Source organism: Drosophila elegans, unplaced genomic scaffold (genome assembly GCF_018152505.1).
Source record: "Drosophila elegans isolate 14027-0461.03 unplaced genomic scaffold, ASM1815250v1 contig_520, whole genome shotgun sequence".
Taxonomy (NCBI): Eukaryota; Metazoa; Arthropoda; class Insecta; order Diptera; family Drosophilidae; genus Drosophila; species Drosophila elegans.
In genome coordinates this window covers 2,131,982-2,155,114 of record NW_024545903.1, presented here as the reverse complement: position 1 = coordinate 2,155,114, position 23,133 = coordinate 2,131,982, and the positions used below count along the sequence as shown (strand labels likewise).

The 23,133-nt window shown below is 38.5% G+C and overlaps 2 protein-coding genes across 5 annotated transcripts in view; one reads left to right on the top strand and one right to left on the bottom strand.

Annotated features, from left to right (window-relative positions):
- Positions 1–13,772, top strand: part of LOC108149116 (calcitonin gene-related peptide type 1 receptor) — a 30,421-nt gene extending 16,649 nt beyond the window's left edge. The window contains 10 exon segments of the mRNA XM_017276517.2: positions 2,124–2,312; positions 2,899–3,015; positions 5,089–5,195; positions 5,262–5,353; positions 6,608–6,734; positions 6,823–7,049; positions 7,825–8,001; positions 8,338–8,461; positions 11,925–12,053; positions 12,350–13,772. Of these exon segments, the coding sequence (XP_017132006.1) occupies positions 2,153–2,312; positions 2,899–3,015; positions 5,089–5,195; positions 5,262–5,353; positions 6,608–6,734; positions 6,823–7,049; positions 7,825–8,001; positions 8,338–8,461; positions 11,925–12,053; positions 12,350–12,829 (1,740 nt within the window). The 5' untranslated portion in view covers positions 2,124–2,152 and the 3' untranslated portion in view covers positions 12,830–13,772.
- A 1,585-nt stretch (positions 13,773–15,357) lies between these two features.
- LOC108149125 (PDZ and LIM domain protein 7) lies at positions 15,358–22,412 on the bottom strand. Of its 4 annotated transcripts, XM_017276526.2 has the most exons (6): positions 21,669–22,412; positions 19,632–19,783; positions 19,415–19,506; positions 16,878–17,635; positions 16,370–16,437; positions 15,358–16,314 (listed from the first exon to the last, which is right to left on the bottom strand). In XM_017276526.2, exons 1-6 carry the CDS (start codon positions 21,873–21,875, stop codon positions 16,227–16,229), a joined length of 1,365 nt encoding a protein of 454 aa, XP_017132015.2. In that variant the 5' UTR covers positions 21,876–22,412; the 3' UTR covers positions 15,358–16,226. The 4 variants fall into 4 exon arrangements, with proteins under 4 accessions (XP_017132015.2, XP_017132019.1, XP_041565845.1 ...); XM_017276530.2 differs by lacking the exons at positions 15,358–16,314; positions 16,370–16,437; positions 16,878–17,635 and adding exons at positions 17,667–18,342; positions 18,463–18,635 and having other exon boundaries at positions 21,669–22,244; XM_041709911.1 differs by lacking the exons at positions 15,358–16,314; positions 16,370–16,437; positions 16,878–17,635; positions 21,669–22,412 and adding exons at positions 17,667–18,342; positions 18,463–18,635; positions 19,942–19,960.
- Positions 22,413–23,133: the final 721 nt, after the last annotated feature.

The following is a 23,133-nucleotide window of genomic DNA, read 5'->3' as shown; positions in this document are numbered from 1 at the left end:
TAGCTGATCGAGGGGGTGTATATTGGGGCAATGTGTGGTGATGGGGCGTCAAGGGCCTTACCGACACCCCCTCATGTAGGGCCATTAAAAGCAACTCGAGCTCATGCATTTGAGCAAAGAGACACGCTAGAAAGTATGCTAGGCGAAGTAAGCCAACATTTTGTTCTGATTTACACGTTCAGCTTGATTTCTCTGACTTTTGCTATATCTTTCATCACTGTTGAAAAAAACTTGAAAACTTTCTGCTATATTTGTTTAAGCCTTGTACAGTAATAGTACGATAAGCACAAATTACAAATTTTACCACAAAATATTATAAATCAAATGTGATAGATAGTGCTTATACTAAGAAATTCGTGTAATATGATTTTTCCACAATAAGAACTATTCAATTGTTACTTCTGATGTTTTATAGTTCATAAAATTTATTGATAAAATATCGCTTATGGTAAACATAAAACATTTAAGCATAAGCTATTTGATATAAAATCTTTTCCCCTACATACCCAAAATTCACCCTGGAGCATCTCGAATAAATTGTTTTGGCGTTCACAATCTGCATGATTTATTCGAATTCTATCTATCACCTAACTATATTCCAACCCACTTGAATACCGAATCGCTTATTTATTCAATGACTGATGCTCAGGTTCAGTGTCGGGGATTTATGGGCAAGTTTTTACCGAGAAGTCGTTAAATTTAAGTGGCCCCCGCTCCTCAAATCAGCTTTATGGCTACGGCCAGTTAATAACCAAATTTGTCTGCTCAGCTTGAGCATTAAACGCAACTGCTTTGAGATGAGCTTAACAAAATTTCGAGGGCAAGACCAGCGAGTTGTAAGAGCAGCTCTGAGTGATGTTACCCGATGTCGTGTAATTTGTGTAATAAATATAAAACTTGTATTATTATTACAACAGGAGACGGGGAGCAACGGAGCCCGTGCAAACATGGCAGAGAGTTGTCATTAAACGCCACTCGTTCACAAGTGTTGTGCACACAAAATGCATTCAGTTTCCCATTACCCAACCCTCGGGGAATTCCCCCATTTTGTGCACAACCAATTTGCAATCCTATTTTTATGATGTTCGCTTTCGGAACAGAGTTTTCTGCATTCCTGGCTGTATTTGTGAGTTTTGCTCTTGTCAGATAGCAATTTAAGTGCATGCAGCAATTTGCCTAAACGATAAGATTACAAAATGGAAAGGGAAAAAGCACCTGAATTGTTATGTTTGCAACATGGCAGCAATATGCCAAAATTCGGCATCCAAAGTGGAGAGTCTTCTATTTGACACTGGACATTGATAGTTTCAGGCACAGGAGCAGCACCATGTGCTACAACAACATCTGGGCACAAATATTTGCCTGTGCTGGCCAAGTGAATATTTGCACACACCTTATTGCTGTTTTCTGTTTGCTGTGCAAGGAAAAGATCGCCAGCTTATGATGGCGATTTCCATTGCAGTTGACAGAAATATGCACTCGGAAACATGTAAATATTTATTTAATTTTAAAGAAATACGCAAATACACAGACAATTTATCAAAAGAAGGTATTAATAAAATTTAAATCGAATTCAATGTTTTTTAGGCTGCCATTGCTACAACTAGAATTCAACTACAACTACAATTCAAAACTGCATATCGTTGCAAATACTTTTAAAAATGCAATTTAGCGATAAAAGTCAAGAAATTTAATTCTAATTTAAAATATGTTTAATAAATTAGTTAAAGATTTTTCCCAATTTCCCCTTCAAGAACTTAAATGTAATTGGAATTTAAAGCCTTAATTCGCTGATTGGCCAAGTTCTTGTTAGTACTATTTTATTTATTGAACAATAAGCTGATGAAAATATTTAAGTTCAATTAAGTTAGTCACGCAACGCCAACCTCCTGCGTATAATTTCAATGGGTGCAACCATAAATAATGAACTGGAAATCACTGAATCAGTAAGGTCCTGGAACCCTAACGGCAGCAAGCTGTTGAAAACCCAATTAAGATTTTCATGCATGTGGACCGTGCATCGCAAAATACTTACGGGGAGGCGGCGCACATTCGCCCACACATTTATGAATTTTCCCGAAAACAATTTGATTGACTAACGAAACTTATTTGCCACATTTCAGCGGACGCAGTGCAGCATTGGCAGGCAGCCATGAGCGAGCAGATTGGCAACAGTAACACCAACGCATCTTTCAGTGGAAGTGGCAGCAATGCCGCCTCCATCGCCGAAAGTGCGGCGGAGAGCGGTCCGGACTTCGATGCTCTACGGACCGCCTGCGAAACGCGACTTAATGGCAGCGGCCAACTGGCGGGTGAGTCCTGCACTGGGAGAAATTATCAAGCAAATAGGACATTAAATATGTTATTGATTATACATTTTTAAAACATTCTTGTAAACATTTCCAAACTAATCTTGTATTTTAAAAATTCGATATTTACAATTCTTTAGCTTTAAAAAAAAACTTTTTTCTTAAAAAATCTGAAGAACTTGAATTATGTTTATTTTTTTTTTAATTACATCAATTAGTCAAGTGATTTTAATAGCAAATTTTTTAACTTTGGATACTGAAAATGTTCCCCGGAACTATTCAACATTGTAACATACTAGTTTTTAGTCGCAAAATATTTTGTAAACTAGATTCGGTGAGTACTTTCAGAATCCAAAGTGAATACTGTGAATACACAAAACACTAAAGTCGTTTTCCAGTGCAATATAAAATTTAATATTTTAGTTTAAAACTAATAGATAGAAAACATAACAACTTTAAATGGCTGTCCGAATAATAATATAATGCTCTTTTTTCTCCGTGGTCCTGGCCCTGACCAACTGCAATTTGGGTGTCCATTATGCACGAGTAACTTTAAATTGCTGCCCTTTTCTCTATCCACGACCAACAGGCACTGGAACCCACTGCGCCGGCACCTTTGATGGCTGGCTTTGTTGGCCGGATACGGCCCCAGGCTCTTCCGCCTACGAACTCTGCCCGGACTTCATCACGGGATTCGATCCAGCAAGTAAGTACGGCTGGCAGGAGCTGAATTGTTTATTAAATTCCACAAAGCTACATCCGTTTTGGGGTCAGCTGGGGATCTGCATATGACACGAAAAAGTACACATGCATATATGTATGTAAGTGTGTACTTATCCAAAGGGAAATATGTTTGCACGAGGCAATACGGTTGAGCGGGTCGATGGGTAGATGTAGACTACCTACCCTCTAATTGGCCTCAACCCAAAGCCCATCGTTATATACACAAAAATAAGACAGAAAATACGCTCGAAGCCAGGCCAAATCAATTGGAAACTTGTTATGTTTATGCTTTGATTTCGTGTCGTATGGAAACATAACATAACATATTCACAAAACCACACGGGCTGAGGGAGCCGGCTCCACGAAGCTCCTTGGGCCACTAAATTATCCAAAGAGCTTGACAAAATGCTAAAATGTTTTCGCCTGATTTGCCACAATTTGCCGAAATCTCGCTGAAAATCAAATGTAACGTAGAAACAAGGCCATATTGATTGTTAGTGCTGGGTGAAGTTAAGGTCATGTATACAACAGTGCGAAATTTAAATTTAAAGAAACGCAAAGCTCAATAAAAGTAATATAAATGAGAAGAATTTGCATGAATAGATAACTATCTCTTTTTTAGAGAAATATTAAAAGAGAACCCCCTTTAGAACCATTAATCAGTTTTATGGAAAAGGTGTTGATGACGGGCACAATAATTTAATCAATGAAAACTCATTTCTATAGTTTTTCAAAGTCATTGTTGAATCATTAATGCTGATGTGAGATATCACGTCATATTTTTGACCCACAATAATGCATTTAATTCATAATTAGTAGATGAGTGCTATTTAAATTAATAATTTGAATAACTGTACACACAACGAAACCTAATTAGTTATGCTTGGCGAATGTTGATTAGCTCGGGCATTAAAGCAAATATTAAAAAACGCAGGCACGCTCTAGAAAATCAGCATAAATATGTATAAATATTTGAAGCAGTTTATGAAATAAACCATGCGCTGCATGTCAATTTGCATTAATGGGGAGCGCTTAGAAATGTGGAGCGAGTCAACTTAAACACTAACCTCGTTTTGGCCATGACCAGGGCAACGAAAATAACCAAAGTTGAATGACTTTTTTTGTTATGGCTAAGAGAGAGAGAAAAACAAGACGAGGGCCAAGAAAGTGCTACTTTCGCTACATTTAGCTTGGGGTTGGCTTGGCGCCTCCCCTTTTTTTCGTTTTGCCTTTCGGGGTCGCCGCCAGATTGTACAAGATTATGTGCTTTGGCACTGCGCCGCCATTAACTTTTATGGCACTTCCGGTCGCCGGATGTCGATGTGGTGAGTTGCGCCCACCAACTCCTTTCCCCGGCTACTTATCTGCCACACAGCGCGTATACGTGATTTTTTTCGTCTGCGTGCCAAACTGCGATAAATGGCTTTGGGGCAAAGATCATCGGTCGAAAAAAGCCGGAAAATGAAACGAACTGATAAAACTCACCTTCGAAATTCCTTAACGAATTTCGCTGCACTTTTCCGACAAGTGGCTCTCGGCAAGTTGCACCAAAAACTTGGTAATTCGCCATCGAACAGCACTCGACATGCTAGCAAGCAATGGAAAAGTTTTGTCACGAACTTTGACTCGAATAAATACATGATTTCAACAACAAACAAATGGTTATGCAATTTAATATTGATATTATTTTGTTTCGTATGCCAACCACAACGTGTTTGTGGTCAACTCGGTGGCAGTTGCAAATAATAATGGTTAATACGATTTAATGCTCTGGCCACCGCAAAATGAAAATATGAGCTACAATGTTTATCCAACAGTCAATCATAAAATCACACATCGTATCCGTTAATATTTGTGTTTTACGGATGACGAGCAGATTTTTTTTAATTTTTTGTTTAAATACTTACTGGGAAAAGAACGTTTAATTCAAGGAAATCTTTTATAAATATTTATGGATTAAGATGACTTAGTAAAGTAAGCACCACAGATTACAATTTTTTTTAACAAACTGTATTTAGTAAAAAATAATATTGTTTTAATTATAACATTCGAACAGGATACGCCCACAAGGAGTGTGGCCTTGATGGCGAGTGGTTTAAGCATCCGCTGACCAATAAAACATGGTCCAACTACACAACCTGCGTAAATCTCGACGACCTTGAGGTAAGCTGATCCTTGTCCCCGGCGCGATTAATTAAGAATAATATATCTATGTTTCTATATGGGTAGTGGAAGCACAATGTGAATCTGATCTACGAGGTTGGTTACGGCATCTCACTGCTAGCCATTCTGCTGTCGTTGGCCATATTGGGTTATTTCAAGTAAGTATGGCGAGGGACTTCCCTCATCTACATGCACAATCATTCGCCACTCCTTCATCTTGGTCACAAGCTGACAGCTTCTGCTGTCTGCGTTGGGAGCATGAAAAGCCACTCGTGGGTAATGAGGCTAGCTGGTCGTTATATTATGAGGACTGGCGCCAAAAATGAAATTTATTGATGGCAAACAAATGCGACAGTGGCTTAATCAACTGCCAACCTGGGTGCTGAACCAAATGCTCATTGCAATCACTTAATGCGGCACAATTGACGCCGGAAATGGCAAAATACTTTGTCCCATTCCCTCCCTTCACGAAGGATTGGGGGATTGAGGCAGGATATCGATTAATTTCCCAGTGCCTGCAGACCAATTAGTGCTCTCGGTTTGTTTATCGCTCTGACAGATAGAGATGGGGCTAAGGATAAAGTAGATACAGATGGAGAGGAATACAGACGGACAGACAGGACGAGCGACTGACAGAAGTGTTTTAAATTGTGTGCCAAAGGCAAATAAAACGAGGCCAGCGACGTGTGGGAATTTGGTCTGCCCTAAAAAAGTGGATAATTAAAAGTTTAATGACAAAGAAGCGTGACCAACTGAATGGGAAACCACTCCGAACGCACTACAAACAACGGAAATGAAAATACCAGGGAAATTCAATTTAAATGAAATTTAATTGGTTGAATAAAGAAATAAACAGCGGGGACATTCGCTAAATTAAATTTATAGATTACAGTGCTTGGTTTTCATTTTTAAACATGTTCAAAAAATCCAAGCTCAGCTAATAATACAAATATGTTAAGAGCTAACATAGTTTATTTAATAAAATTAATTATGTTTAAAATTAGATTTAGGTATATTTTTTCCATAGAATAAAACTACTGCCACATAGTGTTTTCCTTGGTTAAGATACATTTCCATTTTAAATCATTACAATATTCAAAAAATAGTGATTGTGATAAAGGAGTGCAGTCTAAGCCTTCAAATGGGTTTGCTAGGAAAAAAAAATTTAGTTTGGCCAGCAATCAATACAATTGAGCAAAAAAAAAAAAACCAAAATGGAAAATGAACTTTGAACTTTTGGTTGCTGGACTTTTTTAGCTCTTCCTGCCCCATTCAATCTGCTTCACTTGCCCCTGGCCAAATGTAAATTGGTCAACAAACAAACTTGAAGTTTCAGCAACAAAAAAAACAAGCTTACGACACATACCCGCCCAAAGTAATTCTCTTTGCATATTTGTCTTTCGATTGCCAAGATCCCTGAAGTGCGCCCGCATCACGCTGCACATGAATCTGTTCGCCTCGTTCGCGGCCAACAACTCGTTGTGGCTGGTCTGGTACCTGCTGGTCATGCCGAATACGGAGCTACTGCATCACAGTCCGGTAAGTGGAGCCACCTGGCGAATGCGTGATGGTGAATCAACTTTGGTTTCCGATTTCCCGATTTCCCAATTTCCATGGGAATTAACAGATGCGCTGCGTGGCTCTGCACATCAACCTGCACTACTTCCTCCTCTCGAACTACTCGTGGATGCTCTGCGAGGGATTCTACCTGCACACCGTCCTGGTGGCCGCATTCATTTCCGAGAAACGGCTGGTCAAATGGCTGATCGCCTTCGGCTGGGGCTCTCCAGCCATCGTCATATTCGTCTATAGCATGGCCCGTGGTCTGGGCGGCACGCCCGAGGACCATTTGCAGTAAGTGAATAATTAAGAGGAGTAAACTACACAGATACTGTGCTAGGAATTTCATGAATATTTGAACACATTTAATACAAAATAGTTCCTGTCTATGCGATACAGACGAATGCATAAAATAATAGAAGCAGATATACTAGACGTGTAAAATTAAGTCCCAACCAAGTTGGCTATGCCCCACCATTTCATGCATTTGTTCTTAATTCATAGTAAACTTCCGTGTGTAGGGAAATACATGAAATTGTGTTTATACAAACGTATTTCAAGATATAGTTGCATAAAATGGTTATTGCATAAACACAGAAACAGTAAGAGAAACTAAATCACCACACATTTGCATTAGCTCAAAAGACATTTCTAGCTAGTTTAACGAAAATATCATGTTTTGGACTAAATAAAGTAAATCCGATTTAAAATAAAATCATTTTCAAAATCTTTAAAGCTTATGTTAATAAATTCTGAATAAAGAAAATAAATTTTTTAAAAAATGCTTAAATTTCTGACAAAAACTCTGAGGAATATGTTGAATTTATTAAGTTAAGTTTTTTTTCTATACATGAGATTTTAATAACTATTACAGTCCTCCCTCGTCCTTAAATGTTTAATACTATTTGATAAAGGAATAAGATAAAGAGAACTTTAAAAATTTCAAATCGTACACTGTTTTTGTCTCTGTGTGGGAGAGATATTTGCTCTTGGTGATGCTTTGCCAAAATCCAAATCAAATCAATCAGCAACTTACCCATTGAGTCAAAGACATTCCTCTTACTTGCAGCTGCTGGATGAGCCCAACCGACTACGATAACATTCTTGTGGTGCCTGTGTGCATCTCCATGTTCCTCAATCTGCTGTTCCTGTGCAACATTGTGCGCGTTGTTCTCCTCAAACTGAACGCTCCGGCCAGTATTCAGGGCAGTTGTGGTCCATCACGAACTGTTTTACAGGCATTTCGGTATGTTTTCCCCTTTTCCGGTACGGAACAACTCCCAGCGGCAAAACAAAAAAAAAAAAACTGTGGAGACTGAAGCGTTTAAAACCGAAAAGAAAAACTCTTAGCTGGCCCACGGGGCGAATGCGTAATTATATTTTGTTTCCCTTGTATTTATCGTTGGGCGTTTCTTTTTAGAAACCTCCCCATATACGACAGCTCTTTAATTCTTTATTCGCCCTGCACTTGGAAGTTTGGTTCATTTTACATTTTAAATTACGCATACGCCGCGTTGACTTGCATGTTAATAAACAGCCGAAGAAAAACAAGGCATTATAATTCACCTTCTCATCCTGTTAGGGCCACACTGCTGTTGGTGCCTCTGCTCGGCCTCCAGTACATCGTAACGCCGTTTCGTCCTGCACCCGGACATCCCTGGGAGAATACTTACGAAATCATCTCGGCGTTTACGGCCTCATTTCAAGTAAGTAAAATGTTTTCGTTCCTGTTCTCGTTTTTTTCTGGCTTTTGTTTTGTGCGCTTTCATAAAATCACTTTACGACTCTGAGCTGGCTAAAAAGTTATGATGTTAGTTCGCCTCATGGATCCGCATCCGAGAATGCAAATAAGCCAGAATATCTGAAATTCCAAGTACGGACCTCATTAGATTCCGGGGATTCCGAATCAATAATGAAAATACACGCCATGTGAAATTCTCGCCATTGGCATTTGGCTCGCTCTCAGTATATTAAATTGCTGACCGAGATTGAAGCAAAGTTACCCCAGAAAAAAATGTAGCAAGTTGAGCATGAAATGCACTCCCGCACGCACAACCTCGTAAAAGCAACTCGAGCTTGTCCCCCGGCCAAGTCAGTCTCGATAGACCAGCATTTACAGTCAGTTAACATATTTTTCTTGGTCACAACTTAAGGACAACGCAGGAAAACTTTCAACTAGCAGATACCTTTGTATCTTGTAGGTTAAATCCCCAAAGGATACTGTCAAACGATTGCTCTAGTATATGTTTTGCCGTCGCGTTTACATGATTTCTAAGCCTGCAAACCTTGTTTTTTGCAAGAATTGAAAAACCATACTAAATAACATACGTTTAAAAAAACAAAATAATACATATAAATATAAAAACTAAATTTTTTATATTTTTCAGTATAAAATAAAAAGTTTCAAAGGAGGATTGTTAAATTATAAAGCTTCTTCTCCCAAACTTTTTTTAAATAGATTTGCATTTGCACAAAAGTTAGACTTGCTAGACATCCAACACAATATAAAAGCCCCATGAAACAAAAAGAAAATCCATTATCTGGCAAATAAACATAAAATCTTCTTGGGTGTGGCTAAGCTGCAGTTGAGCTCTTGTCAGCTTTATATATCACGGCAACGGAACAGTGTCACCACTGCCTGAATCGTTTTCGTCAATGTCAATCGATTGATAAAATCTTTTATTTGGGAGCTCGGATTTTAAAGTCAGTCGCCAGGAAATTTCCTTTTGCATTTTCCTGTTTTTTAATTTATTTATTTTTTGTATTGCCTTGTTTTCCGTAGCCGCATTTGCTGCGAAGATGAAAAACTTTTCTCGCTTAACTCTGCGGTTACATATAATTTGGATTTATTGTGGCAGCCGCAATGATGATGTCGACAGTCGTAAAGATTCACCGCAAGTTTTAAGCTCCGGAAAGAAAACCAAAAAATTTTTGAGATGCAAACGGGAGATTTTCCGTCGAGGGAAATGTAAAAGCCCAAAACTACTTAGCTAGAGATGAGAACTTATATGCATGTAAATGTGTTTATTCGGTTGTTTTTGTGCCAAAAGAAGAAACTTGCTGCAATTGGCATTTGGCAGCTGGCTTGTTTTTCCACACAAATTTTCATTTGCTTCTTCCCAAAGAGCTTAGGGACATTTGTATTTAACAAATGTGCAAACAAAACACGTTCTACATAAATTGAATTAAAAACTTCCGCTTGGCAGAAAGTTAAAGTGAAAAACAAACGTCAGATGTCAACAGAATCGCAATATTAAATGGCTTACAAAGTTTTCAAGGCAGGTCTTCTCTTCTTGACAAAAATATTTTAAATTTACTAATTGGTTTTTCAAAACAGTGAAGTGGCTTTGTGAAAATTAAAATATGTGCATTTCCATGCTGAAAGGAGAAACTCAAACTCCTGACCAATCGAGTTCAGCAAAGTTTAAATCTATATTTAAACCAAAAAACTCACGAAAGTGCCATAAAAAACTTAAAAGCCCGAAAAAATCCACCACACCATTTTCTATAGAGCACTTTTAGCAAATGGATAAAGCTGCAAGGTAGAGGACGTAGTTAAAGCGGAAACTTAATAAATAGTACAAGAGTAAAAACGAGGAAAATATGCAAAAATTGAATTCAGCAAGGTCCTGTTCGTATATTGGGTGCGCATCGTGCCCTGCATGGAGTACAACTTTGGTTATCCGTTTTATGGTCAAGCATATTCCGGATGCACTATGCCAACCATATCAACTTAATAACTACAAACAATGGAGAAAAGGAAGGCTGTGCAAAAAGAAAAATAATAAGAATAAAGTTTTAAAGAAATAACCCTATTATAATTGAAACTTACTGTCAAAACTAAAAGAAAGGGAAAAATTTGAATACTAACTAAAAATTAAATAGATAAAAAATGCTATAATCACAATGTAAATTTAATAAGTTTTTATTTTTCCTTGTTTCTCTTTGAATATCATTGCCGAAAGCTGTATTGAATTACTCACAACATTCTAAGAAATATTTATGAATATAAAACTTTCATGCTTGAAAAAAAATACTCAAACTAAAATTTGTATATTTCAACAAAAAGAAAATCAAGCAGTTCAGGTGGAGACAATCACTCCGTACCAAGGAATAATTCTTAATTTGCAATCAAATAACAAATGTCTTACTTGCAATATGCTGGGAGGCAATAAGCCCCGGAAAAGCCTGCAAAAATGGAGGAGTAAATAGATGGCAACTGTGGCTGATTGAGTCCACGATGGGCCTCCGTGAGTAGTGGCAATCAAAGGAAGCCCCTCTCCGAAGTGGTAACCAGAAATCCTGGTGGCAGTCAATGCACGTACCCGGCCATACATTAAATATTTACATATATATATGGCCCACACAAATGCCGCTTGCGACAATCAGGCAGAAAGTGGCAAGACAAATGGTAAACAGAGGAATGGGATAGGTATGGGCGGTCGGACGGACGGACGAAGGACTCACAGGACTCGTTGAAGTGGCCGTCTGACAGGCGAAATGAATACTGAGCCTTCTCGGTGGCAGGATGGTGGAATAGCCAAAGAAACAAGCAAAATTGTATTATGTATTGTATTAGGACCAACTGACAGGCAACAAGAAAAAAAGAAGGAATTGCCGCGGCTACCGGAAATCGGTATACCCTGGGAAACAATTTAATCGTATAGACCCTTATAAGAACATTTTTTAGCCATGACTGAATTTATTGTCACTCATTTGGGAGTCAAAAAATATGCAATACATCTACGATTTAAAAATCTTAAGAGCCTACTTAAAATAAAATGAGTAGGAATTAAAAATATGTTTTATTTAAATAAATAACCTTTAATTGCCTTTGTTTTTTCATAAGTGGTTATATAACATTGATCAAATTTAAAATAGTAATAGTCTGGTTACCGAGTTTTAGCTCTAGAAAAATACCCCGAATACTTATTAAGTGAATCTTGGATCTTACTAAATGAAATAAGTTATAGTTATAATTCAGCTATTCCAATCATTGTTCCAAAGATACAAAGTGAGAGTTGGAAACATATTGAATTACAATACCCATTTGCAGGGTACAAAAGGGACAAAAGTAATAGACATTGTAATAAGGACAACTGCGATAAGCCCCGGCGATAATTTATACTGCTCGCTCACTCTAGCCATATTCTATTTTTGCAATTGCAGGGTCTGTGCGTGGCCACTTTGTTCTGCTTCTTCAACGGCGAGGTGATTGCCCAAATGAAGCGCAAGTGGCGGATGATGTGCTTCAGCAACCGACCGCGGACCAATTCCTACACAGCCACTCAGGTCTCGGTAAGATTTGTACTAAAAGCTTCACATGCTTTTCTTCCATCCTTTCTTTCAACTAACTTTGTACCACGGGTTACGGCGCGTATGAGTAATGCAGCAGCACTAGCACAATTTTGCACTCACAGTATATTGGCCTATAGATACGCATTAATCGCATGCAACCAAAAAAAAAAAAACCCAAAAAATTAAATAAAACAAAACAAAATATAAAGAATATTTAAGACAGTTACTGAGACCGACGCACCGTTGCCAACTGGCCAACCACCATGATAGCAAATTCTCAGTTCTTTTGATTGTAGTTCGTGCGCTGCGGACCGCCACTGCCAGGAGAGGAGAAGGTATGACTAAAGGACATGTCGGCCAAGCGCCGGGCTTCCGCGGGTCACCAACAGCAACACCACCACCAGCAGAGCCAGCAGGTATCGTCGGAGCAGCAGAGGGCTCGCAGCCAGAGCCTGACGGGTTCGTCCACCTTTCTCGACGGCTGGCGCAGCCGGATGCCGTTCCTGAAACGCCGCCAAACCATCGACAATTCCCGCCAGTGCCAGCCACTCATGGAGGAGGGCGATCTGGCCGGCGGAGGTCCAGCTCCACTGACACAAGCCGCCGGACCATTGATGACGACCATTGCGGAGGATGTCGCCGAGGCAGGCACTGCAGCAACATCAGACGCATCCGGAGCAACTGGAGCGGCCGAGAATCATCCCAACGGAATGGGCACTGTTATCGTTCGCATGGAGAGAGCTGGCCAACAACACATGGCCGATGAGGCGCTTTAGGTTAATCCCCTCGAGTCACACACAACATCTCATAGTTTAAGCCACTGCAATACCAAAACCAAAACAGGTCAAGAAAACCCAAAACCCCACCAAAAACAACAGCCCATTGAACCCAGTTACTATCACGTAGGGATGTTCCTAAAATAGCTAGAGATTTTTAAACAATAAATCGGGTGTCTAAAAGTAGGCAATATAGTTAATTTTAATTTTAATTCTATGAAACTAATTGTAGGTACTCTCAGAAATCGCGTAAGTTTTGAAACTAGTTACAAAGTTGGATGAAAGTATATACAATATTTAAAATTTGTTTGGTGCATACTTTTGGAAACCGTTTGCATTGATTTAAAAACCTTTGTGATTGCTTTGGCCACCCTTTGTATTAAATACAGCAGTTTAAGTTGTTTCTGGCACCTTCACGATTTTAAAACGATAGTTGTACCACCAAAATGTATTATTTGTTTAGCAGGTTTGCTTCAAAGTATTGAATAATTCATGGCTTACGTTTAGACATCCGGAATTATTGTTAGAAAACTTCTGGACTACTTCCAAGACACACAAAATCAATTCCTTAGCCAGCAAGGCTGAATTTTATATCACTACATCCTGCACAGAGCTAAGTGTTAAGTTTTCAAAGTATATTCCTCAGTTTTTCTTGGTTTCCTCTGCATGCAGAATGCGACATAAATTTCAGCCTTTGGCCGGCAACGGACCAACTTGAATGAGAACATATTTATTGTACCTATGATATAAGAATTTATGTGGATATTAAATATCATTGTTGTCTTAAGTGTTAAGTGTACTCTAGGACTAGTACCACCCCCTTAACCCCTTCCACCACACATATATCTCTCTCTCTCTCTCTGTGGTAAGCTGAGCTTTCTGGCAATCGCTTTTATTGTGTCTATGAATGTACGCAAACGTAATAAAATTTTAATTAAATGTATGTATGCTGAACATTTGCAAGTTCTTTTGGTTTGGCCCTGCTCTTGCTAATTAGTCAACTTTCAGTTTGTTTAATGAATCTAAGATACGTCTGTCAACAACAGCAACAACCACCTTGCATCCCGAACCTAATGTTCATTTAATGAATGCCATTTGAAGTTAGCTCTCAGCAATTTGTTCCCCATGGACGTTGCCCAAGTTAGCCAGCCTGGTGATGAGGGCACAACAGGTGCTTCCGAATTCCATTTAACGAAAAATTGCTTGTGCGACAAACTGAAACCTAGTTTGTATTGGTTCCCAATGGAAATTGCTAGGTTTCAGTAGAAACAATACCAAAAATTTTTAAATGGTCTAAGTTGTTTGTAGAATCTATAGAATAGTGAACTTAAAGCTGATAATTACGGGTAAGTAGTGAGTTTGGCTATTGAAATCGATGAAACTGTGAATAATAATGTTGTTATTTGGGAGTCACTTGATTCACATGATAAGATTTCATTATAGGTAAGTAATAGAGATAATATACTTACTGATCAACTTTAAGTCCTTTGTTTAAATAAATTTAAATCAGCAGTTGTCATAAAAAGGAATTTTAACTGCAGTGAAACATATATTAGCATATACTTTTTTTTTACAAAATGCGTAAATAAAAACAATTTAAATTTTTTTTAATATGTAGATTGCTGGTTGGCATAAGAGCAAAAAAGTTGTATTTGTATAACCTTTTTTTAGTTTTCCAACTAAAAATAAAACTTAGAAAGCCAGAGAGTGTATGTTTTTCTCACGTCAACTAAGCAACAACCTGAATGAAAATTTATTCTGGCTCATCAGGACATACAACTGCAAGAACCTTCATTAGAAAGCTGTCAACATACGTTGACACTTATTGAGGACTATCCGTTGAGGTCTGTCTCTGGTTTGGCCATTTTCCGTTGCGGGCTTTTTAATGACGTCCCTGCAGGTGGCAGTGGGTGGCTGTGCATCCGACTGCGACTTTGTTGTTTGTGTGGCAGACACGTGTCCTCGCAGTTGCCGTTGCCCCATTGTGTGGCACAATGTTTTATGAATGTAAAGTGTGTGCGATAAGTGGCAGTTTCACATTGTGCCCTATCCGTGTGCCCCCACACTTGTGCGCTCAGACACTCATAATTCTAGGGATTATTCGCGCCTGAAAGCAGGTAGAACATGATGCTGTTTTCAGCCCTGGTTGATATGGCTCATACGCCACGTACGCCCGTCGAAATAAACTTTTCTCATCAGGCAGCAGGCAAATGAGCTGTTTAATTCCAGAGCTCGTTGCTTATGTGGCTGCCATCGAAAGTAAAAATATTTATGACAGACAAATAAGGATCATGATGCACTTACCGACTTAATGGTGCATGCTTTTGTAATCAACTCTCTTGAAGTTTTGAGAGCCAAGTAGAGGAAAGGAAACTTTTTATTTAAGAATTTAAAAAAAAAACAACCAAAGTTTACTTTATTTCAATACACATGTTGAAAGATATTAGTTAAATTAAACGACTCATTAAAAAACTTAATTTAATCTATCACTAAATGATTTATACAACTCAACAAAATGTCATTGATTAAGCTCTTTTTATTACATCCATTCTAGATACTACTAAGAACTTCAAAAGTAAGCAATGACCTACCTAGAAAATTGCATCCACTAATGGATTTTTTTCAAAGAAAAATTTCGGCATTGATTATTAAATGTAGAGCTTTTTTTTCAAAACAATTTTGATGTTAATTCAATTGATATTAAAGTGTTTAATTGATTAATGAGCAAAATAACATTTTCTCAAATAGAAATTTAAAGAAATTGTAAGATTTAGTGTGATAAACCTCGCTTAGCTGATCTCGTAGTGATACTTTCCGTTGCAAGAGTAAAAAGCCCTAAAAACAGGGGTAAAAACGAAGAAAATTTTTCCGACATCGTCATCGCCCGTTGTCGTATCCTGCGTGACTCGCACGTCCTGTTGTCGGAGGGATAAGTGCATTGCGTTGGCCTTCAACTGGAATTTATGGTGTGGTGCGGTAGGTCACAAATAATGCATAAACCTGGCCAAGTGGCAAGTGGAAAATGGCAGTTGGAGAGCTGGAACTGAGTTTGGTTTTGTCTCGATTTTGACTCTGGTTGCGTTTGACTTGGCTGTGATTTTTTGGCATACGGGAGAGTGCATTTTAATTAAAAATTTTACCCGGGTAAAAGGGTGGGTGTGGTGTGAAGTGTGTTTGAATAGAGTTTTGTATACGCCCTGGTGTGCGGCTTTTAATTGAAGTGCTGCCTGGAGTTGAGGCTGCTCTTGTCGCCTATGTATTTGCATAATGAACTCAATTAAAAGTTGGCCACTTCTAGCACACCCTTCGTTGTCGGTTTGTCCCCCTCAGAGGTTAGACTTAAGCTAATGGCAGGAACTGTTTAACGTGGGTTCGACTCCTTCCTCCCCCCGCTGGTTCACTCGCTTTTGTCCTTGAGCAGCAGTTGCATTCGCTGTCCCACCAATCCCAGCGGCTTCCGCGCCACCAAATGGCACGTCGATTGCCTGGAGTACATTGGGGTTAAATTGGGATACCAGTGTGTACTGATTCACCACTCACTTGTAAATAATTTTCTCACGGTCCGCCCAGGGCCAAGATCGCTCCAGCTTATCCAGCCTAAAAAGCAACTGAAAAGAAAAAAGGAATTATGAGAGCTTTGCTGTTTTTTATGCCCTCAGCAGTAAATGTGTTTTACTTTTATACGAATAAAATGCTTAATCAACACCTGCCTATTTAAAAATTAATGTATTAGTTTAAAAATCATTATTAAAATTAAGATTAACATAATATGTTGCCAAAAAGCTTCAAACTAACAAATCAGTTTGTTTGTTTGAAAAAAATGGATGACAACATTCTTCTTATTTAAAAAACAAATTCTTTTTCCGTATAAAAATGGTTATAAAATGGTACCATGCAAGACTTAAAGAGTCATGATTTTTATTACAAAAAATTAGTACCAATTTTTAATAACAATTTTTTTTTTATTTTTTTGATTCGATATTGGCTTGTAAAATACAGACCATTGCGGATAACTTAATGTTCCGATTGTATTGTGCTGCGCCATTACCTTTTGTGTCTGTCCCTCGGCGGAATCTTGAGGCGGTGCCTGCGGTGTGGGCGTGGCTGGGCGCACCTTTGTTGGCTCCGCCTCCAAGAATGCATCCTTCTTCATCGGCTGCTGCCCCTGAGGCGCCTCCTTCGCTTGGTTTCCCACAGTCAGTTCGCCCTCGGCCTCGGCATCGTTAACGCGCAACTTTGGCACATTGCGGAGATTCCAGGTGTAGGTGGTGTTCAAGAAGTCGCTGTCATCTTCGTCCTCCGACGAGGAACTGGTATCCTCGGCTGGTGCCGCTGGCAATTTCATAAAATACACAGCGCTGCCCGACTCATCCTCACCTTCGGATTCCGTGTCATCACTCGCCTCATTTGCCGGATAATTGGCTTCCGATGCATAATCCGATTCCGGCGTGACATCCTTCAGCTGCTTTGATTGCTTGCCACCTTTGGGGGCATCTCCCACCTCCAGTTCATCATCATCCACCTGAACCTGCACCAAATCATCTTCGTCACTTTCAGTGTCACCTGCCAGATCTCCATCCCTCAGCTCGAAGTCAAGGGCATCCTCGTCATAGGAAAACTTTCGCTGCACATAGGCCTCCTCGTCCTCGTCCTCGCCCTCATCGACCTCCGACTCACTCATTCGGCCAAAGCTTTGCGAAACGGTGGCCAGCGTGGAGCACAGGATCTTGGGTATTTCGGCTATGGCCGACAGCTTTCGCTGCATCTCCAGCAAGCGCATCTCGATGGAGCTGGCTCGAATGCGTCCTAAACAAAATTTATCAAGGGGCAGTTGGAATTGGGGGGTTTTCAGGGGATTTGTTTTTTTTTTTTTTATTAAAGCAACGAACACTGACACAAAATATCCAAAGTTATGTACACAAAAGTGAGATTAAAGTAGTCTATGCACTGAGAAAAAATGCACTCTAAATCATGAATATTATTGTTCAAAAATTTAAAATGTTACCAATTTTTTGTTGAATAAGAAAATACATTTATTAAGCCATTATTTTAAAATAAAGACCATTCGGTTGGTGTTGAATAATTTTCTTCTTAAAGAGAGCAAATCCATTATTTTTAATATTAAATATTTAAACGAAATCGAGACTCTTTTATTAGGATTTTTGATTTAAGTTACCCGTTAACCTTCGAATATGCTACATTTTCTGTCTTCAAAAATAAAGAACAAATATTTACGAATTTAAATTTTGCATTGTAATTTTACACTCGCATCTAGCTCAATGCTTTTCCCTAATAATTTCGATTTCAAGCTAACAGTTTTTCTCAGTGCAGGGTTAAGGGACGGCCAAGGGTCAAGCCGGTTTAGTTGGGAATTCGGCTCCTCACTTGGCCTTGGAGGCGCTGGGCAGAGCCATCAGCATGTTCTCGATGGTGTTGTTGCGCAGCTCGTGGTTGTCGCCCACCTCGGCGAAGAAGCGCCTGATGTTCTTGATGATCCGATGGTGGGGCAGCTCCTGGATCACGAGGACATGGCGCGGGGGGGCGGATAACACAGCGGAAAATGGAAAACGGAAAACGGAATGGGTTAATCTCGATGGCAGAGTTGTTGGCATGCAATCGTGTGGTTGGTTCACCTGCTCCTCCTCGTCGGACGACTCGTCCTCGCTGAGCTCAATGACCACCTCGTTGCCCTCGTCGTCCAGCTCGGTTTTGGTTTTCTTTTTCTTGGGCTTCGGCGGCTCCGGGGGGTCTTGCCACATTATCGGATGCCAACAACGCGAGCCAAGCAGGGGGGTTGGGTGGAAGTCTACAAAAAGATACAAAGCCAAGTGAGTACGCAACTGCACAGGAATAAACTGCAATCAAAACTTAACAAGCCTGTATTTCAATAAAAAAAAAACAATGTTTTTCTAAACTAAAAAAAATGTCAATAATGCAAGCAAAAGGAACAGCTTAAGATTATATATACTATTTTTTATTTAAACAAACACAGCTACAAATTTTTTTAAATTTCCTTCGTACAGTAAACACATTGAATAGCGTGTGAACGCCTTCGGTTTTCCTTAGTTCTTATTATCTTGGGAGTCAAAAGTATTTACACAAATCAAATGAAAAGATGCCATAAAATTGTGTAAATACTTTTAACCACCCCTGTTTATTTGATATTTTAAGCCAACAAAAACAAACTTTTAACATATATGTATTTTAATATCAAAAGCAATAATATAATTTCATCTTATGTCACTTATTTTTTTATATTATATTTTTGAAACGGTTTAGAAAGGTTAACCGGACTTTGAAAATATTTACTTTATTATTATTCCTCTTTCTTTTAGTATTTTCAAACTTTTAATGTCGCTATCGTTATAGCTTTAGTTTTTAGAAGTAGAGCAATCTCATTTTAATTAAACTACTAGAAATATGAAAAAAAAATTTAACTAAATACGGAATAAAAAAATTTTATTATATTACAGATAAGAGATGCATAACTTTTTCCTGTGTAGTCAAGGGAGGAGGCTGGATGGGAATGAAGTGTTCAGGGGCTCATGCAATTAGAGTTAACACGAGGCGGCATTAAGTACTCACCACTGGGCGGCGGCAGAGGCTTTGGCACCCGCATCACAATCGACTTCTCCTCTCCGGCCTCGAACTGGCCCATGGGATCGTCCTCGTCCATGCTGCACGAATGGGAATGGACGGAAGTGAGTAGTTTGCTCATTGCATAAGTTAAACGGCCTAAAAGCACAAAGGCCTTAAAGCCACCCAGACGCACTGAGAGCCAAGTGCATCTAGGGCAACCTACTTGCGCAGCAGGAAATGTATCTTCTTGGGCGTCGAGTTGATTTTCTCGTGGGCCTGGGAAAGTGTCAGCTGCGTGGCGTCCTCCTCGTTAATCTCGAGTATGATGTCGCCCAGGCGAATGCCCGCTTTGTCGGCCAAACCGTTGGGGGTCACCTGCAAGGACCGAAGGATGTCGATTTAAATCTAGAGCGATGCTATGCGATGCGATGCCGAAACGCCGTCGTTTCCTTTCACTTTTTTCCAACGATCAAAAAGCCACAAAAACCGCACCGTGCGAGTCTCGAGGCGCAATTGAATGGATATCTGCGTACTTTGAGTTTAGGTTCAGAAAATATACGCGATGCGCAAACGACAGATACAGATGACATGTATACGAGATGAGCTAACTGAACGTCTGCTCCCAAAAGAAAAGTCTCGACAAATAACGAATACAATAAAAACTGAAAGCTAAACAGAAATAATGCGGGATTTTATATATGAATATTTCAACTTGGTGTATACCCTCGACAAATTCTTTTAAAATTACATAGATTTTATCAACAAATAGATATTTAAGGTAAAAATTAATTTATATTTCTAATTCTTTCGAATCAACAATTCCCTTGACTCAAAAGTACGTTTTTTTTTATTTTTTAAGAATCAAGTGTAAATAGAAAAAAAAAGTTAATTATATTTAAATAAATACTTACTCTAAAACCAATTTAATTGGTTACTTGTTTTATAAATTATTATGTTTTTTGGTAACAACCTAAGCAGTCAGTTTATAAAACTCTTCAGTTTTAAAAATAAAATAAACAAAACAAATACTGATATTTTTCGTTTGCACAAAACGCGAACGTCAAAAGTAAAGTGTTGCACAAAAGTCAAAAACAATACTAATAGTTTTGCCTTATGCCATAAAGCACTTTGAATACATATACGCTACAGTCCGATTCATTTTTGTATGTTATTGTTCAAACAAAATAAAATATTGTGTTCTGTTTTAAAATAGAGTTCGCATAACTGCTTTGTAAAAAAAAAGTCATATAATAAAAATTATAGTTATTTTTATTCATATGTCTTTTATGGCACCAACTGTCTGCATGTTTAAATAAAGAAGAAGTGGAACTCAGCTAACCCAAATATTGTACATTCACTCGAGACTCTAGTGAGCCGAAAAGAGCCGCGTAGGGAGGAAAACCACGACAACTAAAAGACTAGAAAAGACTTAAAGGCTGAAGACTAAAAACAAAAGACGGGGCGCGGCAGGTGCAGATGCCAGAAACAATAAAATGTTCCTTTCTATTTGACGGCAGCCAATTTGCATTCGATGTGACTTCGTCATAGCATAATTGGAATTCAAATTTGACGTGGGTTGGGCGTTTGTTGTTCTGGCCCGCAACCAAAAATTGGAAACAATGACGAAACCGCAACTGCAGCGGAGGAGGTGCTACAGTACAACTTCTTTAACCGAAACCTTTTTTGTTTTACATTTTTGGATTTTCTAAGAAACAATTTGTTTTTTAAGTTGTTCTATTTTTGTGATCAAAGTGCAATATTGTTTCTGCTTTGTGTTGAATGCTTGTTTAATTTATTTTTTCAAGTTCTTTTTCTTTAATTTATATTTAACACAACCTCTTTTGATTTGCGTTGGAAAATGTTGATTCTAATTTTATAGTTCAAGTTAGTTCAATAAAATTTTTAAATTTTTTTCTTGTATCTATCACACTGTTTAACACCGCAATATATTTAATTACTATTACAATTAATTAGTAAACAATTTAATCAGGGTATTAATAAATGTTTGAAATAATTTCTTTTTTAATTTGTAATGCTGAAAAAATATGTTCCTTTATTTTTAACCAAAAAACGAGAATAATATGTCGTTACTGAAAAGGGCAATTGGAAAAGAAGTTAAACTGTATTGATAATATTGTTTGGTTGGAGTCAGATGGTTGCGTTCTCAAGCACCAACCACCACAATTTCAATCATAATCCCAATACAAGTCCCAGCCCAATGGCAACCTTAAAGGTAAGCCCAAAGGAAACCCCAACTCACCTGGAAAACTGTCAGCGGCATGTGGAACTCGGCTCCGCCGGTGATTAGAAATCCCCATTTGCTGTCGTCCTTGGTGGCATATGCATCGGAGTCGACGTCGAAGGCGGGATAGCCATCGGTGTCGCCGATGCCGCAGGACATCTTAATCACCGGCGCCTTCGCCTTTGTCTCCGGCATCGAAAAGACCAGTCCCCGTGGCTCCGGCATCGCGTTGTTTACCCGTACTCTTCCGAAGAGACTCCGGATCTCTTGCTACCCACTGGTTTTATTTATAAATTCGCACTTTGCCGGCGGCACTCTTGATTTTCTATTTTATCTCTTCAATAGCTCTTTTGCTGCGAAACTTTTTGTTGCTCTTTTCGTTAAAGTAGTTGTTGTTTTTTCGCCTGTCAAAATTCCGCTAGTGCAAAAATATTTTTCGAATTTTGCCGGCTTTTTGACGCAGCCTGAATTTCGCTGTCTTTTCAACTTTATTTGCAACAAAAAGACCTTCTTGAATACTTAAACTATGTCCAATTGTACGAGTTATATAATAATCAGTTACGCATTGCACAATCCGAATCTCATTAAATTTTCATCTGCAAAGTGCTGAAAACTACGGAAACTCCAAAAAAATGTAGAATAACCACGACCTCGACTGAAACAGTTAATATTGGGAAGTGTATTTAACACTTTCTGTTGCCGTAGATGGCTCCTTCTGTTTTTTTGGCTTCTCTTTCACTTCCACACAACTGCACTCGACTTGGGCAACTAAAATAATTTTCGAGAAGTTTTCCTTTGTGGCTGCATCTTTTCCATTTTCCTCGTTCTCTCTCTCACTTTTCCTCTCCTCCTTTTGGTTAGTTTTTCCTTTTTTTAGATAATGTGCCGCCGCAGAATAGTTGCTTTTGGCTCGTTTTTTTGCATTTTCTCCAAGTTGAACACACTTTGTTAATCATTGAATACATATTTTAACATAAAGGACTTAATGTACAAATATCTACTATATTAGAGATAGAAATGGTAGGGTTGTAATTATTTAGGTTTTTTTCTTTGCACCACTAGCAGTAAAACCATTGGTAAGTTATAGGAATTGTATAGAAAAACAACAGATGTTAGGTATACCAATTTTATAACATCGATAGATAAATCAATAAATAATAAAAATAAACCATGCAAGTAAATCAATCATTATGATAAATAAACTGAGCAAAATTCCCTTAACAAGGAAATTTGTTTGTACTTTATTTTTCTTGGAGACTAAATTTATTTATTAAAGCCTATGGGCACTCAACTATATATATGTGAGTACATGTCAAATACCAAGTATTAAAGCCAAGTAAACAACTTGAACGTGCCAAGCTCACAAGAAAAGTATTCCGCTTGTCAAATAAATAACAATGGAAAATCAAAATTCCATATGAAAGAAATTTGAAAAGAAAAGCCCAAAGAAAAGTCCCACACACACAAACACCTGATACAAAAA